Here is a 22,104-nt window from a genome sequence, read left to right on the forward strand (position 1 = left end):
GCACAACACAAGATAGTGCCAGCATGGCTGCAAGATGGATTTTGGTCTATTATCCCTTCTCTTGATAAATTGCAGTAGACTGCCCCAAGTGATTTCAGTAGTTCAACCTGGATCTAGATGTGCAAGATGTTTGGCCTGCTTAGTCTATACACAACAGAAACCATAGCCACTTTGCGAAAGCTTTAAATTAAGTGAATACCACACTGACAGGGAGGCGATACGCTGGGTTGTATGTTCACAGATAACTGCTTTCAAAAAATAATTGAGTATACCAAAAGTTCTGTTCTTGCAAAACTAAAGACTGCTGCAAGTATTAACGAACAAGCATCAGAGGACAGCTGCGGCCAACACTAGTGGAATCTGACAAACGTTCGTTGAACCATAAAAGCATTTAGGGAGGATGGAGACCTCATACACAAGCTGTTCAGAATAAAGGTGGGTTCTAAAACACCAAAGCTGAGCGCCGTAGACTTAAGAAAGATTGAATGTGAAAGTTGAGATATGTGGCAGGGAATGTAGGCATATAGACAACTGTAGTGTCAGACTATTCCAGATTAAGCTGCATCAATGCAGCTAACTACATAAGATGTGTCAGAAACGGGCAATGCCACACAGTGTGAAACTGGACATATCGAAGGGATTTTTGCTTTAGTAGACTGCAGTAATATTTTGTGGGACTGCATCTGTAGAGGCCGTCAAGCAACATGTAACAGTTAAAATGTAATGGGTGACATGTAAGATGCGCCTTGGGGTGTATCTGGTATACTTGGTTGGTCTACTCATAGTTGGAAAAGGTCTTTTGGAATTGTAACAATTAAAAAAAATATAAGTGAGCAGCACATTTTTATTCACAACTCCCAAGGAGCCCCAAAATATCCTGTGAGTCCTTTTTAATTATATTGTTTGACTATGGTGGTGCTCCTAGAAGAGACCGGGGCACCACCAAGCAAGTTAATGGCGTGGAGGACTCGGGGTAATGGGGAGGGTTTAGTCATGCCCAACCCCATGAGTGGGAGGGTCTAGCAAGGATTGCCCAGTTCATCTGACAGGTCCTGGATAACTGGAGCAAATGTAGGTTACTGAGAGGAAAGTGGATTCATAGGGGTTTCCTCTGTTTTGCTGTTGTATCGAAAATACTTTTGCTGGCAAATGTCTCTCAAAGTTCCAGGTCAGTTGTTTGGGGATTGTGAGCAGTAGAGTAAGAACAGCACATTACTCCTGTTGGTGAATTCTGATGAGCACCACAAAGGTTTTCTTTGCAACTTTCTGGTATATACAGTAAGGTCAAGTATATTCAGATCAATCCGTAATGGGTTACTGAAAAGGTTAATTTTTGTAGTGCACCAGTTTTGAGCTGAAAATTATTGCACACTTTTATATGTGGCTTTATTTTAAGTGCAGCTTCGAAAACTAACTGTACCGCGACATTAAATACCACAATGAAAAAGGAAATATTTGAACATAACCTAGGAAATAATCAAGTGCATTCATTGAGAAGAGGTAACCTGGCACAACTGGTTCTTTCTCCCCCTCTTCAAATTAAAGGCTTCTTACACAGTCTAAAAATATGGGGCATTTGTTCCGTTGCCCAGGGCTTGTGGCAAAATACTTTTTAATGGTATTCATGCTAGTTAAGTTCTTTTTCAGCATCGGGAAATGTATATTAGCAGAACATATTCCAATGTGTTTCGCCTTAAAACATAAGCAAATTAAATCAATGCATATGCGGACAGATGAGGATAGTATTTTTTAGGTTGAGCCTGTGCCAGTGCATGCCCTCTCGCTCATGAGACCTGTAGTTTACAATAAAGGGCTTGGAGCCCTCCCATTGCGCACCGTTCATGGGCTTCATTGTCACTCTTCTTTGCGGAGTCCTAATTGTCCAGGGCAAGCGAAGCATATGCACAGATTGATGATTCAACCTAATTAATGCTCACCTGCTGTTTGCACTGTTGATTTAGGTACTATTTCTTCTCCCACCCCCACCACTCCTGCTGGTCGTGATGCTGTGCAACATTTATTTAAAAAAAGAAATTGACAAAGCCAACAGATCTCGTATAGATTGGCTTTAGCAATGCTTGTTCTTCAGGCTTCCCAGACACCCTTCGAATCCTACGTAATAAGCCTATCTGATAAGATGCTGTCACTAAAAATGTTAAAGGATTGGAACGTATTTTGAATTTTCTTCTGCTTGACCACCTGCTTCAAACCACCCAGTTTAGTTGTAAAATTGAATGCTTTTTAGCGGCCCAGCTTCATGCATGTCTCTCTCTCTCTCTCTCTCTCTCTTTATAGTGTGTGATACAAGACTTTCAAGCATCTGCTCTTCAAGTGTCAGATTCAACATATGATGAACAGTACGTTAGTTTCACATTGTAATTCGAGTAAGGGGATGGGGAGAGCAACATTTAAAGTTCTGTTTTTTTTCTTCTTCCTTCCCCACCTCCATCCGACCGCATGGTTTGCTTTCCTCCATCTCTCCTGTGATAATTTATGAATTCATTGTGTCTGTGAATTGTATATGGAATTTACCAGGCTCTCATACATATTAGCATGGTGAATATGTATTTTTATCCCGCTTGCTGCAACCCAACTTGTACATGAGTGTGGCTTTGCTTGGGGTCTATACCTTTCAGGCATTCAAAAATAAATATTTCTCTTTTAAAAACTTTTCTAAGTAGCTTATTATTGGGTAGCATACAGACCTTTGAGCTAAATTTGGAAAAGGCAGGTGCTTTTTCACCTGGCCTCTGTTTCGGGCACTCATTTCTCATTTCTTTAATAATGTTATGAGTAATGTGATACGTAATCTCACTTCTGAGATCATTTAAGTTATTTGTAATTGTTTCCCCCCACATCAAGGGTTAGGTCATGAGCTTTGCATTTTATGTTTGGGTTATTCTTGGCATCCTTTCACAGACATACGACAAACACCTCTTAATTTAAGCTTTAAGTAATACCTCTTAAAGTGGTTTCATTGCAGCAGGCTTCCCTCTAACTAAGACCCCAACCATTTAGTATTTGGTATATAACACACCAGTTGAAACAAAGATCAACACACTACACAACATAAGTCATCATACACCAACAACCCCACCAGCATATATTCCAGAACCTAAACTTGCCGACCTTGATATGACATACTACTGACAATCGTGCCACCATCAAACCATCTTCCTATCCTATATGGCTACAAAAGCAACATTATATGTGCCTGCACACACCAGTATAGAAACACCAAAAACCCTGGTCATAATTATACAGTCTCTCTGTCTACATAAAAGTGGGCATACAATCGCCAAACTAAATCCACACCCACCCAGGTAATCCAACACATATGCCTTCATTCATCCATTCACACACCAGCATACATAGTCTACCGACATTCCCTTCCACAACCATTTTGTAGAAATACACCAGCCATTCTGCACTAGCACTGCTCCCATTTAACAGTACTTTGTAGTGCCACTTCAAAACTTTGACACCATCATTCATTTTTTCCTCATGTCTTCACCGTCTGTATCAAGTGATAACAGGGGTTGAGTCATGGTTGACTTAGGTGAGGTTGGGGAACAAGATGAAGGTATCACTTAACCCGGAAAATTTTGAAATATTGTAGTTTTTAATTTAGTTAGCTGCTGTAAACATATTTGCCAAATTTCACTCTCTTCTTAGCTTTTTTGAGAATTGTACGCTATATATTAACAGTAAGGTTTTGAAACTGATTGTAGATGTAAATCTAGGTCTTATAATGTCCATGTTGAGAAGCTGCTAATTTAACCTTTCACCCTTTTTAGAGTGGCTGTACAGATGCCAACGGTCCATTATGAGTTTCCTAATGGTTATAACTGTGACTTTGGAGCAGAACGTTTAAAGATTCCTGAAGGATTATTTGATCCATCCAATGTGAAGGTAATATGGTGATGCCATTGTAGCTTTCTATCTAGATGAGTCTTCCTCATGTCAATTTTTGATCGTGTTCTATACAGAACTGAAAATTGTCTCTTGGCATTTGTGATAACGAACGTGCTTTAAAACTGAAAGAGCTCCTGGAAGTGTGAAAAATATTTGTCCACTTTATTTCAGCATGTTGTAAACATTGGTATTTGCTTTGGGGAAAGTGTGCTTTCTATACCACTAAATTGCAGCAACAAAGTTTTATTAGTATGTGAGAGAAGAAATCCGCTCCCACATTAAGTGTCACTTTCCCACCGACACCATTTGGTTCGGCTCTGCACCCGCCTTTGCATGCAGGCAAGGACTCTACTGGTGTATGCTTTGAGTGTCCCTCACCTGGGATAACTATGCGGCTGCATCTATTAGTAGGCTCAAACTGTTTTGGGTAGAAATGCCACAAGCTCCATTTACTCCACTGAGTAAATGCTGTCTGTTAGTGAAGGATCCTACTGGCACCCTGGCAGTTAGCTGGGGCTACCACCAGAGCAAAGAGATCTACAGAAACCTCCTTGGCCCGTCAACTAGATCTCTGTTGCAGCACGAATATGTGGAATGTGCATATTTGACATTGTCCAGGATGTGTGGTAGGTATTGTCCAGGATGTGTGGTGGATATTGTCCATTATATGTTTAGAAGCTTTATTCTTCATCTTTTTCACTGCAAGACAGCCTCGTCTCCCTTCAGTTGATTTAGTTGCATGGATTTCATTTTTGTAGTTTTCTTAGTGACTACATTGAATAATCCATAGAAAATGTGAAGATTATTTTTTAAGAAAGTATGTATTATCTTAGTTTACTAGAGATACATGTTTACACTCAACGTCAAGAGTGTTTGTAGTTGTGTTTACTTTACTTTGTAGCTTTGAAAATAAATGCCTTTTTCTGTTTTAGGGCTTGTCTGGGAACACCATGCTGGGAGTTAGCCATGTTGTTACCACAAGTGTTGGCATGTGTGACATTGATATCAGACCAGTAAGTATAAAGACACGTCAGAGTAATCTTTAAAAAGTGCCCGATAGACACTTAAAGAAAAAATAACAGGAAAATTGTTTTTGAGTTAGATCCCAAAAGTTTTAACCTAATATCTGCAAATATTGATGATCTGCAAGATTTCCATGGATTGGTTGTAATGGACTCGTTTTTATCTATAGGAATACTTTGATATGTTGTAACATATATTTTGGAAAGCAAAGTAACTCCTAATCATGTGTATTTTTTTAACAGAATGTTCATTTACTGTCCCCAAAAAGCGGAGTTATACCATCCTCCTTCCTGCACTGCTTAAATTATAAATGTCCTTTTGTGGAACTGTTGTGAACTTTTTTAAATCGGTGCTTATCGTTTGAACTGTTTAAGTGTAGATTGACATAGCCATCTCTCATTTTGGAAACTTCCATCAGCTTGTTTTGAACAAGGTGACCAAACACATACGTTAGTATTTTTAATAGAGATATCTTTCACAGCGAGAACTGAACTTTGTTCTTTTTCATTGCAGAGTCTGTATGGAAGTGTGATTGTAGCCGGCGGAAACACCTTAATACAAGGTTTTACCGATAGATTGACTAGAGAACTCTCCCAGAAAACTCCTCCGGTATGAAAACAATCATGAATACAAATTATAGTTTTATTCATCAGTCTCTAAAAGAAGAATAAAGTGATTGTCCGAGATGTTGACAGAAATACTTTATACCACACTAGATTCCTTTCCAGTATTCAGCTTACTTTATTTACTCTTTGTTGCACACTGAATTTAAGATTGAACACTTGACCCTGTCAGGTTGTATTTAACTACTTGGGATTACTACTTCAGACTTGTTTGTCAAGTTCCTCAAAAGGTGGCTTGCAGAATTTTCAGTTTTTGGGTTACATATGTATATGCCTAGGCTAGAGTAATACAAAGTGCAGGAGTTGTCATTGTTGGATCGAAATCCCTCTGAATTAACACAAATAGCTGTGCTGTTCTGCACTTCTTTACTCCTGGTTAGCCCTAGGTGTTTCCTCTTGATCATTTTGTGTTCCATTGAATGTTCTCCACAATCATCCTTTGGTTTTTGTCTTCAGAACAATGTTCGAATAGCTGTGGGACACACAAGGTGTACACCATTGTGAGTGACAGTGTTGATGCCCTCTCAGCCCTGGCTTTGAGGTGAATTATAAAACAAAGGTGCAGGCTTCTATTTATTTTTTTATCTGCACTCCTATGGGAGAATGCCTACCAACTCTGTTTGTCCTGGGGTCGGGTGACCTGTTGATTTGTGAAGGGTGTGTGTAGGGAAGGGATTACAATGAAGGTGTGTGTGTGTATGTGTGTGTGTACGCACGCGCATGCCCACTTTTGACTGAGACCTTGTCAATGGTGGGGACCTATTTGTACTTCATATGCATTCTGCATTATATAGTGTTTTACCTTCAGCAACACTGACTTTGTCTCTGTTGGACATACCAGGTTGTATATATGTTAGACAGGTCCTGCTTCCTGAAAGCCTTAGCATCTTGCGTGTGAGAAAGCCAACAGTCCATTCCTACAGTAGTAGCCTTCTTCCTGCGTCTGATATAAACACCCACATTTCTGTTCCTGTGTTGGTGGTTTCGCAGGCAGTTTGAGTGCATGAAGACCTCTGTCACTCCTGCAATCTGCAAAAACAACCAACCATTCCAAATTTATATGACCAGTAACTCTTGGCCACAGTGCCTAGGAAATAGACAACACAAAGAAGATGCATCTTTAAACTCTTTTGAATAAAGCAGACTTCTGTGTTGCTCTAGCTTCCAGAATTAGGCAAAAGATGGTAACAAATACTGTTACCCCTGAGCCAGTACTGGTAGGTTGCTTGGGCACAGAGGAGGCCAGCAAACTAGTGTAGGAATTAATATATCGCCAGATGTGAAACCTCTGTAGGGTTTCTACTCTTGCCACACTGGGCCCAGGTCTGAGAGTCCTTCATGAAGCCTTGCTAATATGATTTGATAAGAGACTGAGAGCAGACCTTCTTGCATAAAGACCTGGACTGTGCATGTCAGGAGGGGCTGGCTTGATCCCTGGAAGACCTTCAGAAGCCCCAGCTGACTGTTCAGATAACTAGGGTTCATCACGGGTAAGTTCACTAGGACCTGGGGACAATTAGGCAGTTAAGTAGTGGTTCTTAAAGCAAAACTTTGAAACACAATCATTTGGAGAAATATTGTCAGCCACAATAAGTGTGATAAGTTCTAAAGAAATCTATGAGGTATTTATAAAAAAAATTAACCAGCAAACTCAGTTCATTAGTTAAACATAAACAGTCCTTGAAATGTAGTTCTGTTACTCATGCATTTATTGGAGTAATGACAATCATGAAAAAAGTGCTTGGTGCTCGAGAAGTTTTACACAGTGTAACTGTTGGTCAAGAAGTGTGGCGGACATATGACTATATGTAGGTGCCTTGCTTTGTACTAAAGTCATTTTTTTTAATTAGTCACTTAAGAGAGTAAATTGTAGGTAGTCCATATTTCTAAGTGTCAATGTGTTTTGACCCAAAGTTATAAGAGGCTGATCATCAGAGCAAATTAATAAAAGGCCTTTAAAGGTAGATGAAAGTCAAACAAGCCCAAAAAAGAGGTAAAGAAAATATAAGAGAAAGTCAAATACCCTTTTTCCTAATTCTTCCTCATCCACTAAAGAAAGTTAGAAAGAACTGAAACCACTATGAATGGGGATAATGGTAAAGATAACCTCCCTGAAAATGTATGTATAGTGACAGGGCAAGAGATAAATGTTATGGGATCCCGCAAATTCCAAGGAGTTGTTTACTGCATGAAGAGAAGTTACTTCCTCCCTTCCTTTCCTCAATCCTCCCACCCACACTCACTGTAGGAGATCATCATATGCTCCGGTAATGCATGAAGTAACTGATCCTCCATTGGATACCCAGACCACTTTCTTAAACAAATTATTTAAGGGGTGACAGGATCATTTCACTAATTGGAATCACAGATACCTTGGGTTTGATGTGATGCTTAGACCCAAGCTGCCTGAAGCACACCCAGCGCACGGACTTGCTGCTAGAACATTATTAAGGACACTTCGTAAAGAAACATTCTATTTCCATACCTCTTTTATCCACCCTTTATCAGTCCTGGACTAATGTCCTTGAGTAATCCCTTTTTACCCCACGTCCAGACTGTACGCTAATCTGCTGTGTGATTTAATCTTCCAACAATTTGGGTATTAGATCCTATAGATGTAGGACATTCTGAAAACTGCTTGGTAGAGGAGGGGACATGCAGGTTGCACTTGAGAGACAGCAAACACACTGTGAACTTCATAAGAGAGCTTGGAGGTAAGATCGTCAAAAGATTCATCTGTGTTTTGGAAGTCAGTAAAAAATGTTTTTTTTTATAAAAAAAGACCATTTGAGTCCAAATGGATCCTAATCTGGTTCACATACTTTTTTTTTTACTATGTCAACGTCCGAACTGAACACTGTTGATTGAAAATCACCCACGTCCCTCACCACCATTGACTGGTGCCACATCTTGGATCTACACCAGTGACCTTATTTTGGTGGGGTCCTTGTTGCTACTGTGGTGGGATTTTCAGTTGTAAACATTTTTCTGGGATACCTTTAACTTTTGTGTGAAATCTTAACAGCTAGTGTTTAGCTCACAGAGGAGTTTAGCTTGGTAACCATAAATGGGCCAGCACAGTGATCTGGTCCAGGGTCACTGCATCTCTGTCCCTTGAAGAAACTGTAATTGTTTGGAGGCAAAAGGCCTTTTGCCAAGTAACAAGAGCCCAGTTTAATTTTGAAGATTCCGCTTGTTCATTAAAATGTTGAGCCTTAGGATGAGAAAAGCCACTTGCACCATAGAATCTGTAAAAAAAAAAAAAAAAAATGGAGATGTATTTTGTCTTAAATTGTGAATTTCTTTATAGACCCTAGTTCCTTTGTTAATCATTTTTTCTAGATCATAGTTCTAGTTGCTTTATTCTTTTTTTATTTTTATTGTTGAAGCAGTGATTGCACATTGAAGTTATAGAGTGTTATTTACAGTGGCGCACTGGAAACCGGTATCTGGATTTTTAACCTATTTCACCTCCGGAATTTAGGCCTAGTGCTTATGTTCGAAAAGAGTGAGGAGGCCAGAAGAAGTATTTTGATAGGAGCCCAGAAGGAGTATTTTGGTAGGGGGGGGGGGGTGCACGTGTGTGTGTATGTGTGTTAAGATAGATTACATTTATTTTTCATTTTAATAATTACACAAACCATAAACCCATGTCATTAATTAAAACGGACTATAGTAAGTCTTCCACCAATGTTTGTTTGAAAGGGAATAGAAGGCATTCTGACCCAATAGGCTGCTATTAGAAGAATATCACATAAAACTGGCACTGTGCCTTTAAGAACCTCACAGCACCCCCTCTATCCTATCCCACAGGCGTCAAAACCACAGAAGGAAAACACACTGTAATTATTTAGAAAGACCGTACATTTTGAAACAACAAGAAATAACCAGTTACAAAGGAAGAACTAGTCTAAACAATGCTGACCAATAGTTTTTCAAATTAAGAAAAAAAATGCCCAAACTATATAGTAATGGCTAACCAAACTGGGGGGGGGGGGCTAACACAGAATACAAATTAACTAACTTATTAGCAATGTAAACATGTAAAAGCACCACAGCCTAACCAACAAATGAGCATTATGATGATTTGTTTTGAGGAGCGTTCAATAACCTTACAGATGGACTGGCACTGAGAATAGCAACAAATAAACAATAGAAGAAAATGCTACATCAAGATTGTGAATTAAACAAAATCCAAATGTTATAATCAACAAACATTGAAAATAATTGGGAGAGAGTTAGCGTACCCCCATAATCACTTTATACAACGCAGAACTTGTATTTAACTGGTGCAGTGCATTTCACTGACCAACAATGGCAATAGAATGCGATCAAGGTTAACCGAGGGAGTTGGAAGAGAGATTGATAGGCATAGAAATTGTCAAAGAAACAGTGACCAAGACTGCTAAATGCAACCAAATGGGAGTGAGAGCTACTAGTTGGCCCCTGTGACAAAGCATCTGCAGTACCATAGATATGTACACCTTAGAATTCACGAGAAAACATATACAATTCTGAGAGGTAGCCAAACTTTGAGACATAACAGCCCACTCCGTCAGTACTATCACTTCAAACTCAAGAATGCATTTTCCAGCGAGTGAACCACAGTGCTTCTGCATACATATCCTCTTGATAAGAGGATCAACAAACAAGTTGACGACAGACAAACCAGAAAATTATCATTGCAGGAAACACTGAATGCTCATCAGTCAAAATAAAACTGACAAACCCACTATCTCACTGTATTAAAAAAAAATCAGTGCAGAGCCGCTCCATTCAAATTCCCTGATATCTACTGAAGCGCTAGTCGATCACATCTCACTGTGATCGCTTGTTGCTAAACCAAACCGGGTACCCCCTGAAAGCTGAGAGACACAGATTACCACCAGTATCTCAACAGCCAAGCCATTTCCTTTGAGTATGGAGCACTGGCCACTTTTTAGACTGCAAAACACCACCAAGGACAGTGCAAGAAAAAGACAGCGACTTGCCTTTGTTCCAGATACACGAAGAATCTGGAAATCAACACATCAGCATTCTTCATGTATTTGCAAGCGAGGCTTTGCCAAGATGTGCCACTACTCCCCAACCCGGTGTCCATTAATAGCAGCAGGTAATTGCGTCCCCCTGTAATTTCCTGATGCTGTGCACAATAGGATGAGAGTCTGAGTAAAGCTGAAAGTCAAGCCCAGTATGATCAAGCAGTCTAATATCTGAAAAGTAGCAAATGTCCTCACCCACACTAGGTGGTATGCATTCATTATCGCACTGGTCTTTGCCAAAGATTTGGAGTTTGTCTTGGGTGGGCTCTCCACAAGCTGCGCAGGAAGAAAGGAAAAAAAACAGTACATCTGTTGCCAGTATAAGATGTGGGAATTTCTCAGGTGTGGCACATTACCACCCTTGTATGTGCGGAGGTCCACCAGGTAAGTTTTCACAACATGATACACAGGCACACAAAATTCTTTTAGTACTCCAAAATTGCTGACTTTGCAAAAAGCTTTTGATTGGCAATGTTGTAGCAGTAGACTTACCAATCAGCGAGGAGCCCCGTGATCGAAGGGGAGTTAAAAGATCATTCCTTCTAAAAATCAGTTTCTGATTGGTGGAGGGGCCAGGTCATGCCCTCCTAACCATGTTAGCCAGCAGCATTTTGTTTGGCCCAATCCACTGTCCTCTCGGAAGGTTCCTTGATCCACCATGATTTAAGATGATGTGCATTACAATATCATAGTTGGCCTGAGGGAATTCAAGAATCATTATTCTGTGGTCTAGAGCTATTTGAGTTGGTCTACTGCTTTCTCAAACACCGTGCTTCCAGTATTGGACAGTGACTACTTTCCCATATAATAGGAAACATTGTACTTGAGGTGTCTTTACAATGTAAGCGTTTTCAGTTCTGGACCTTGCTTATCTGCCCTAGTCTTGCTGGGTTTTAGAAAACTCTGTGAAAGTATTTGAAAAGTATGAGCTAGAGGCATGAAGGAATGACCAGAGTGCATGAAGCCATCTTTGCCTTCGTCCACGCTTCTTCCTCCGGTTGCCCAAGCCCCCATTACCATACGTTTTGTAGATTATTCTGGAGGTCCGGTGTGTTTAATTCTAGGGAGCTATAGGCTTTTAAAATTCTATTGTGCTGAGCTGATCCATCATGAACTCTGTTTATTGGGGTCAGGCTCAGTTTCTAATTTCATAGGGCTTAGGAGTGTGGTGCACCTGTAAGTATTAGAAACATTGTGTTTCGTACAATGAACATTTTGTGGATAATTGTTCAGATGATTTGATAAGGCTGGTGGCCTATATATCACTCAACTCCCATATGGCTATCAGGAACCACAATTGATGTCAATTAACCTTTGCAGTGTGAGAGCCAAGCCACAGCGGGGTCATGTTTGTTAGTGTTCTCCACTACTTAGCATATTTTAGGGCATTATGCCAGCATATGAGAGATAACCCAGTTACATGTGAAATTGTGTGTGGGAAAGATGTTACAAATAACGTGTACTGTAAGTTAGGATTCTTTGAGGTCTATTTTAGTTTCACTGCTGGATCGTATCAATTACAACCTAGCCAAATTGTCAAATTAAACAGTTTTACAAATGGATGTTCGCTATTCCCATCCTTCAATCATTTGGGGAACGTGTATGTTTTTGAAGATAAACTCTCAGAAGGCAGCTGCCCATAAGAATGTACTAATCGAAGATTGCAGGTTAGTTATAAAAAATAAATTGAGGTAGGATTAGATGCCGGTAATTTGGGAAGGTATGTAAAAAATGAGATGACGAGTTCATTTTAAAAAGATTTGCCTTTCCAACTATAGGTAGTTTGTGGGAATCCCAACATGTTTTTCTCCCACCCCAGTTCACTTTGATGCCAGAGGGCTTGCAGTAAATTTGCAAGATTTTAATTAGTCTCAAGATGGTACTGCCTGGTTATTTGCCATATCATCAGTATAGATGGACACTCTGTCCTTCTGCCCCCTTCTCCACGGAAATAGTTTTAGTTCTCAGCTTCTGACTAGGGAAAGGGATGTTTGACATATGATTGTTTCCCTTCCCTGTGATTAGTTTCCCTTCACCATCTAATACTGAAGGCACATCCCTGCCTCAGGTTGTTGGCTAGCCTGTGAAACAATTTGCCTACTTTCTATTGTGGGCACATCTACGATGCCCATGCTGTATCTAGCACAGTAACTGTTTTTCTAAAATAGTAGATTGCTCTTTAAATGCCACAATCCCTCGACCGCTCTCTTTAGCATGACCTCAAAAAAGGGCATTGCTCTTCCACAAATGACTGTTTCAAATACTTCCAAAATGTTGGTGAGAAAGGACATAAAGTTGGTGTTAAGTTCAAATTACGCTGATATTGTCCCAAGAAGATGGTCTACCAACTCCTTGTCCCTCAGCCACCAACCATTTATATGCCATGTACCCCTGGGGCCCAACCTGCATATAGGAGTATTCATTTCATTGTTTAGCTTTGAATTAGTTTCACTGGGCGTTCAATATTGCTTTGTCTTTTTAACATGTTCTGTATGATGCTGAGCACTCTGTTGCTGCTGCGGCGCTCTTTCTTATGGGGTGTATGCAGATAAGTTGACAACAGTGGTGGGGATGGGATGTGAGACTAAACCCCAACAGCTGTGATTCTCACGTTCCCTTTAATTCCTGAAGGGTGACTACTGCTTTGTGTCAACTGTACCATAGGCGACCTCCCTGCAATACCATGTTTTGTACTGTACTATCTTTAACCAGAACTCGTTTAAAAAAAAAAAAAACACCGGAAAGGGGTTTTATAGAAGCCATTGGAGGATTTGTACATCTACTGTGCTAAGTATTTCTTCTGCTGGAATAAATATTTGTCCTATCTGTGAAAAGCAATAGTGTGGAGCTGTATATTAAGTATTTGTCTTCCCCCACAAACCATCTTCACATGTGTCGCTGAGCCTCACTGTATGAAGGCACCAATCTTGACAAGGCCACAGGTATTTTTGAGGAGGTGAAACTACAAGGGAAGGGTCTATAACTGTTAACCCAATTGGGGTGTCTAGGGTAAGAATAATGATGTACCGTACTTCCCTCCAAGAGGTTAGTATGGACATAAACACTAATAAGGGCTGATGGACGTCGCTTCGGTCCATTTGACCAGTTAGCATTACACAGTCACCCAAGTTGACTGTGCAAACTGCTGATATAGCTAATGGGAACGATTTTCGAAGGAGAATTGCCACTTGCCTAGAACCCTGGGTAAGGCAAAGGAAACTAAGCATATTGTATTACTATTCCTCTCTTAATTTTAGTACTGAGCCATTTACTTTACATGACATAACATAGTGTTGCCCTGAACCGTTATGAGCACCATGGTGATTGGTGCCTAGCTGGTGAGTGTGCCATCATAGTTGTGGCTGTAACAAACTTGAAAACTAAACTAATAATCACTTCCAATTGCCCCAGCTCAGTTGTAAACTTCTCACAAAGATCTTGTGTGCCACATTGTATGACTGTTTGATGTTGACCACATAGACCAAAAAAGCTGCATGAATACAACCGAATTGATTTAACCAATATGCTGGTATGTATGACATTGCAGAGACTTGAAAGAGCCTCCTCTCATGGTTAAAATACTTTTCAGTTGCTTTATGGCTAGGATCACCAACATCTACCAAACGCCCAGAACTGGGTTCTAATGATTGGGGAAATGATCAGAGTTTTTTTTTTTTCTCAAGCTACACACCTAAGCCCCAATTAACATAAAGGCAATGCCATCACATTTTAAAACTGGGCACTTGAAACTGGACTGTATGGCAGATCACCTGATGGTTTCTAGATTTACATTTAGATTCAGAGTAAGTCCACGGAAACCCTAGCTGCATTTTTGTTAGTACTGAAAAGTATGGCCTAAATATTACTGAGATTCTGCCATTCTGAATACATGGAAGTGGGTTAACATCAATGCCAATGGAGAAGGGTGGAATTGTGTAACTGAGCGTTTTTATAGCCATTACAGTTAAGCCTTTGAGATATAATATGCCAATTTGGAATCTTGTTCTTTGCTGCACCTGAAAATGTCTTCTGTTGAAAAATAAGATCAAAGAATGCTTTTTTTCAGGACTAATAATCTTTGCCTCCCTTACAGAGCATGCGGTTGAAGTTAATAGCAAACAACACAACAGTGGAACGACGGTTCAGTTCTTGGATTGGTGGTTCAATTTTGGCTTCTCTGGTAATCTTCCTTTCGCAATAGGCACTTTTAAAAAGCAAAAACAAATTTGATTGAGGCATCAGGGTTAGATTGGGTAATTGGTATAGATGTTTTGTGTCTGTTAACTTTCATCCTTAAAATGCAAAAAACTAAATTAAGGCTTTGGGATGGGTATATTTATTATTTTTTTAGAAATCATGTTGCAGGAAGTGTGTATGAATAATTCCAAAACAGATGATAAAGTGGCTTCCTGCAGAAACTTTAACAATGAAGATCTCTAAAATATGCACCAGGAATGTTTACCAAAATATTCCGTTTTTTTTTTTTTTTTTTTTTTACTTAGCACTTAAATGCATGTCTTCTATTTTTGTTTATTTAAATAGCAGTTATTACTATACCAGTTTCTTACTCGTTACTCAACGATGGAGGGTTGAGTTACCTATGCTATGATTCTCACTTCAATCTGCAGTTCATTTCAGATTACAGCTGCAAGCTCCAGCCATCTAAGGCATATTGTTGGCGATAATGCATCTATTGATATGTTTGCACATACTAAAACGTCTCCTGTCTCTCTTATAACCCAGTAGCCGCCTTAAAATTAACTAGACGTAGAAAGGCAGGAATTCTGAAATGAATGAGCTTCAGACAGAATCAAAGCATTTTCTGCATCAAGAGATGCCAACGCTGCTGGAATTATCCACTTCTTAAGCACAAGTCTGTGCACATTATCCTAAGCTTGCCTACCTTTTACAAACTCTGCTTTAACTATACTAATGATAATCGGAAGAAATGCCTCCAACCTTGAGGGGTGTGTGTACTATTTGGCATAATTGTTGATAAACATACAGCACTTCTATGTACCATTTTGTGCAGGATTTGGTATGACTGTGATCATGGCATTATAAGTGTAATAATTCATAAAGAAGACTCATATCGTGCTGTTGGAATATTTGTGAAAAATAAGAGTGAATCCATCCAGAAAATCAGTTTAATTAGAATAACATGACTTACTCGCCACCACTATCACTTCCTTATTTAGGGTCTAACCATAAAGTTGAGGTTTGTTGCTGTCTTATCCCAAAAACTTCTGACTAAGCCATGTCACGCTCTTTCCAGGTTTATAACTTAACATAAAAATCCTAGGCAAACGTGTACCTTATGGGCCACATATAGAGTTTGGCAGAAGTCCTGTCCACCGTATGTATAAGTGTCATTGGCTATAATGTACTTGTAATACGACTGCCAGGACACATACAGCGTTTGCGATTGAGTACCCCATATGCAGCAGACTAAATAAGGATGTCTTTTTCTTTGAACTCTTTTTTCCTTTCTTTAATCACATTCCCAATTACTTATAAGTGTTTAAGTTGGGCGTATGATTTAAAGGAAAACACCTTCATGATGTTCTCTCCAATATTTTTTGTTTGATCATGAGGAAGACAATTCCACCCAGTTGGAGAGCACTGTTTGCATCTACTCACCAAAGTTAGGTTTTGGGAAAATTTCACGATTCCTTACCTTTTTTTTTTGCTCTGCCTTATAAGTTCTCATTTGCATATCTGTTGTTCCCTACTCCAGGTTCTTTAAAGGTTGCTGAAATTGACTGTAATGAATGCTTTAAATGTCTTCCAAATAACAGCCGGCCATGTAACTAAGGTTTTTCTCAAAGATGAACTACGTAATGGTCTTAAATATTTCTATCTTTATCACAGTCATTAAGTAGACAGCAACACATGGTTCAGATTCTGGGCCTCTGGTCCCTAATTGCGAAGGTTACACCCGTCATTTTAGGCAAATAATCTATAAAACTTTCTTTATGTCAAGCAGTCGTTTCGTAGGAGTTAAGCTTCTGCACATTATAAGAAAAACTTGTGTACAAAGCACGCAAGAAGAAAACGTTATTCCTCCACTGTTGGATGGAGCCACTTCCAGCTATCACAGAGGCTCAATATCTTAAAATCCTAGAAAGTCCCGATAGTTGCAACACTTGATCCATATCTGTTCGATCTGGACTAAATCCAGGTACGGAGTTGTGGTCATGTTTAGGCTTCCAGCTATGAATACTTCCCTCTGAGAACGCTTCGAGAACCACATTAACTGGCAAACAATGGGGATTCCCCCCGCCTCCCCCCACCCCCTTGCTAAACTCACGGCCCCACTTTTACTCTATCTGAGAGTAAGGAAGCACTGGCACTAGCCAGCTCCCTTATGATAGTGCAGACATATTGGCTTTTCCTATGTTTTTATTTCTTAAAAAGTAAAACAAAAAGAAAAGCAAACATATATCATATGGTAACTCAAGATATTTTCAAATATTTTTCGCTCCTGAATTTCTGAAAAGAATTTAAAAAAAAGGATAAGGTAGTGCCAGAAAATAAGTGGGCAATCTTACCAAGGGCTAATTTACTTTACACAAAATTCAGCCATTTGGTTGTCTACAGTACCCCAGAGAGCAGACTTGTGGGCTTCCAGGAGATATTGTGGCACGTGCACCTTCTGATCCAGAGGCTCACTGAGTTGGTGCAGCAAGATGGCCCGTCCCTCAGTTCAGGAAATACGGCTGTGTGCCAAAGCATGTCCTTTTATGCAATATGTGGAATGTAGGGGATAAAACAACCCTCAAATTCTGCTCTTTTGCCATTGGCCAGCACATCCCTGTTGCTTTTACAAACAACCTGGGACGGGTGGGTAGTAACCCAGCGGATGGAGGGTTAAAGGAGGGAAGCAGCACGAGCAAGAGAAAGCTAGAAAACATATGCTCTCTCGTTGTGTGCTGAATGGGAAAAAGTAGTTCCCTAAAAGTGAGCAGTGGAAAGATACAAATCAGCCAATCAAAATAATTGTGAAGAGGCAGTGATTAATCTTTGTGTAGTTTCCTGTCTGCTTTAGTGGAGTATGCCCGTGTTTGTGTAACTTGTTTGTGCTTCGGTCCATGTCCCAAAAATATCAATGTCTTCAAAACTTGCCCCTTCCCTCTTCAGTAGATACTGACCACCCAATAATCCAACTCCGCAAGAGATAGTGCAGTCGTTTGCCCTAAATTTATGAAGTTCTTCCCACCCATGCCTTCCACAATCCCACAAACCAGCATAAGAACATGGCATAATATCAAACAGGTTCAGCTCTGCCTCTGCATGATCTACATTTGTTGAGCAATAAAGGCAAATAGTAATTTCACTCCACTTTCTGTCTGCCGAGTGTTCCTTAGGTGAATCTGGGCATCCACGTAGGTGTTTGGCTGAAGACAATAGTGCCATGTAAAAGTGTGGAAACACCTCTTAAGTGGGGACTTCAAATATTGCCGAAATAGGTTAATTTCTCAACAAAGCCGCATATTTAGTTTCCCCCTAGCATAGATGGATGTGGACCTGCTAGGTATCGTACGGACAGATGGTCTACTAGATCTACTTCTTGTGTAGTGAAGTAAGCCCTGTAGTACTCTGAATCAAAGGTGTGTGTGGGATGTTCCTGTTGATTAATTGCGATCAGTGTGGAATTAGATCTAGTGAATGAGAAAAAGTGGCAGGTGGCATCGCTGACAAGTACTGCTTACCTTACACAGAGGTATTGGCTTCCATCCATGATTGTAATGTGTCTTACCGTGTTTGGTCTGACCAGGAAGTAATAGGTCTTGTCCCTGTAAAGTCTTGTTCAAGGCGGCCCTTGCAGATAGTTTCAAAATACTGGTAAAAGCAAGATGTCTGGTGTAAATTTCCTACATAAATTGTGTAGCAAGGTGCTACAGTGCTGACTGAGTTTGGCTCTGTCATTGTAGTGTGTGACTATGAGAGTGGAGATGTCCTTAAAATAAAGGCAAGAACGATTTTTTTTTTTTTAATAAACTTCATTAGGGTATATCTTATTAATATGATAAGGAGTTAAGTATGCTCGATGTAGAATTGTAAATTGGATATATTTGAATCTGGTATTGCAGGACACCATACAGGAGTATTATTTCCCAGTCTTTATCGGAGAATGAATGCTCCATTTCTGCCTCCCATTTTCCTCATGTTGACGTAAAAAGGGCCATAAGATGTGTTCTGAGGCCTCTGTAAAGCCATTGCACTAAGATGCCCCCCGCGTATAAATCTGTTAATATTAGCGTGGGTAGGAAAAAGTGTGTTAGGGAGATTGTGAGTGGTAATGAAATCCTCAAGTGACATTAGAAAACCTTCAGCGAAGAGGTCACCCAACGTTGTAATCCCTTCTGTTCCCAGGGTGCTAAGCCACATTTTGTTAGTGTACCCGATGCGGTGGGTAGGCCCCAGAGAAAGACATTAGGGGCATATGGTGTCGAAACGGTAATATCATGTGTTGCTTGTTTCCAATAATTAAATGCAATATGCAGTAGCAGTGGTTGTAAAGGTGGCAACGGTGTGGTAGAATAGAGAAGACGATGCAGGTGTCCCTGATCTAGGTGGGTTTTTGTGAGGTCTTTTTCAAATATGATACGTCTGGCTAACCAGTAGGCGACCCACTGCAGCGGAGGCGCTAGGCTGGAATACCCTGCTTACTGTCCTACAGTTAAGGACTGAAGCCTGGGGTGAGGAAAAGTTGAGTAGTGGGATGACCAGCCGCAGTGCAAAAGAAAGAGCTGAGGTAAAAACAAGATGCATACAGAAAGAACAGGGCAGGTAGATTGATCTGAAGTCCCTAAAATGGATTTCAGTGCAGCCGTTGCAGTGGTACTGAGGAAAAAGATCGCATTGCAGCCGGATCCAGTATGTTTAACAGTGGCACTGCAGCGCTAGGGTGTGAGAAGCCTCTGAAGCCTGCTCCAATATGGGGGACATGGGTGAAGCTATTATTAGTTCATAAGGCGCGGTGGCACTAGTGCAGTAGTGTGAGAAGCCCACTGAAGCATACTGCCTGGAGGCAGAGGATTGCATCCTTCTTCCAGCACTGGAGCTCACCCTTTATTAGCGAGGTAGGGGCAGTGGTACCATTTGACTGCATGACTTGAAAAGCCCACTGCAGCATGCTATCATCAGAGATGCAGTTTTCGTTAGCAACAAACAAAATGGTGATGGATTGAAAGCTTGAATCAATCTCAGCCACTGGTACGCGCTTAGGATGCATTCCTGTCCATCCCTTTACGCCCACCATTTAACTATGGACAAATGCCTGACTTATGCAAATCAGTACCTCTCCTTCTCCTCTTGGGAACAGTCCTTTCCAAACAGAGGGGAGGCACCCTCTTGAAAGGACCACAAGCATCCCTCAATATGCCACCGGATCCAGGCTGCATCAGACTAAAGAGGTCCAATATTCCCGAAACAGATCTTGGTGTGCTTGTTGTTCTTGTTCAGAATTGACCTGGCTTGGCAGTTCGGACTAGACTGTACCTATTGGACTGATTTTTCATATAGATGGGTCTAATCTGAGGTGGTGTGGTGAGAGAAAGGCCATGGACAAGAATGTGGCCCAGAGTAATTACCACTGGCTGAGATTAATCGAAGCATTCCATCCATCGCTTTTTGTATTCCGCTGTGCTGTCATTAGCTAAGCAAGTACAGTGGACCACATCTCACGTGAGAAAGAAACTTACTGTGGATTGATTCCAAATGGGATAATGGACCAATAGAAGCAGTCACCATAGCATTTTGGGGCAAGTACCGCATTGCAACCTTCTAGCACAGCTACAAGGGAGCAGCTAGCAATGCATCAAGTGCAGTGGCATTGGGGTGCATGCATTGATGCACTTTTTAAGACCAGTAGCTTGCAACACTGTGTAGGAATGGGTTGTTGGCAGTGTAATTTGTGGAGCTGCTGGTTCCTTAATTGCCATATTTTGACTTCTTTTGTTTATCAGACGGATTTGTCCTTTTTGTACTTACTCGCTGAGTGTAGAGTCTTGATTATTTATTGCAGTACACTTGACGGCTCATGCTGCTATGTTGTCTTGCGTATTATTGAAAGTTAAAGAAGTAATTTGGGGGAAAAATACAGCCAGTTAAGACTTTATAGTTTTTTTTCTGTATTGGATACACTTTTTTACACCTCCTATGTACGTACATGAGTTATTGAAAATGAAGTGCTTTGTGAATCCCTGCAACCAGGCAGGAATATTCTACATTTACAACTTCAGTGAAGGTGCCAAATTAGGATTACTACTAGGTGAAGTTGTCTTGCGTTTTTCATTATTGCAATGGATTTCTGAATATACTGCATGCTTCAAAAATGGTTTTATTGTGATGTAAGTAATATTAAAATAAATTATTTTCTTGAATGTCCAGCATGTTTTAATAGTAATCTGTTGAAGCAAGAAAGTATTGACTCACAAATATCATCCTTCCAGGGTACCTTTCAGCAGATGTGGATCTCGAAGCAGGAATACGAAGAGGGAGGAAAGCAATGTGTTGAGCGAAAATGTCCTTAATAAGTGATTGAAACACCACTACCTTTGCCCAGCTCTTCTTTTTCACACCGTGATGATCTTCTAGTTTTAGCAGACTCAGGAACACAATGAACTTTTTTGTAGGAAATGTGATTTTTTTGCAGAATTCAATTTCCATTTTAACGTTCGTATGAGCATTACTTTGTATTGGAACCAAAAAGGGGTGCATGCCACTTCTGCCACTGCAAAGCAATAAATCTTACAATAATTTTGGTACTTTTTTTGTCAGTGCCCATGTTTTTCTTCTATGGTGAACATCGACACCATATTTATTGCAGCTAATTCTTCCTGCTTGGAAGTGCTATTTAACAAGCTGATTGAGCTTTTCTTGTGTTGTGATCGAATGATGGCTAGAAAATGAAATGTTATTTATAAGACAAGTCAGGATTTTTTTAAAATTGTATCTACCTCAGAATGTTGAAGAGTTCTGGTTCCCAACCAGGATGAATGCTCCTCTGATTAACATATATATCATTGAAGTGGTGTGATAAATAGTTGAGCTACCCTTCTGAAACACAGGACAGTTTCCGTCATGTTTCTTCTTTTTTTACATTTGAATACAATAATTTACCTGAAATACTTTGTCTGCCTCTTGAGTTTATAAGCTCTGAACTCTGAGTGAATGTTTTTTTGTTTGTTTGCGAAACGTCAGTATGTGATCACAGCTGCAAGAATGTTACTGCTCACACTTTCCTAAGTAGCTTTCTTAAATAGAAGTTGCCTGTGTGCTAGTAGTTTGTGTTTTTTCAGTTTGAGTCACTAGCAGTAAAATAATTTACTTCATGGGCAAAGTTCATGTTGCATTATTAGAATCTTAGTCAAGGAGATTTGTCTATCACTCTAGATTCTCCAGGATCTTTCAGAGATTCACATACTTGAATCATTCCTTATCGTCGAAGTGGGTGTACCACTGTAGAAATAAAAAGCAGTACATAATGATACATG

General features: G+C 40.1%; 1 protein-coding gene across 1 annotated transcript in view; it reads left to right on the plus strand.

The window, feature by feature from the left end:
- Nucleotides 1–21,736, plus strand: part of ACTL6A (actin like 6A) — a 74,845-nt gene extending 53,109 nt beyond the window's left edge. The window contains exons 9-14 of the mRNA XM_069213081.1: nucleotides 2,296–2,357; nucleotides 3,798–3,912; nucleotides 4,848–4,928; nucleotides 5,452–5,547; nucleotides 14,697–14,783; nucleotides 21,061–21,736. Of these exons, the coding sequence (XP_069069182.1) occupies nucleotides 2,296–2,357; nucleotides 3,798–3,912; nucleotides 4,848–4,928; nucleotides 5,452–5,547; nucleotides 14,697–14,783; nucleotides 21,061–21,141 (522 nt within the window). The 3' untranslated portion in view covers nucleotides 21,142–21,736. The remainder of the gene's footprint in view (nucleotides 1–2,295; nucleotides 2,358–3,797; nucleotides 3,913–4,847; nucleotides 4,929–5,451; nucleotides 5,548–14,696; nucleotides 14,784–21,060) is intronic.
- Nucleotides 21,737–22,104: the final 368 nt, after the last annotated feature.

Source organism: Pleurodeles waltl, chromosome 11 (assembly GCF_031143425.1).
Source record: "Pleurodeles waltl isolate 20211129_DDA chromosome 11, aPleWal1.hap1.20221129, whole genome shotgun sequence".
Classification (NCBI taxonomy): Eukaryota; Metazoa; Chordata; class Amphibia; order Caudata; family Salamandridae; genus Pleurodeles; species Pleurodeles waltl.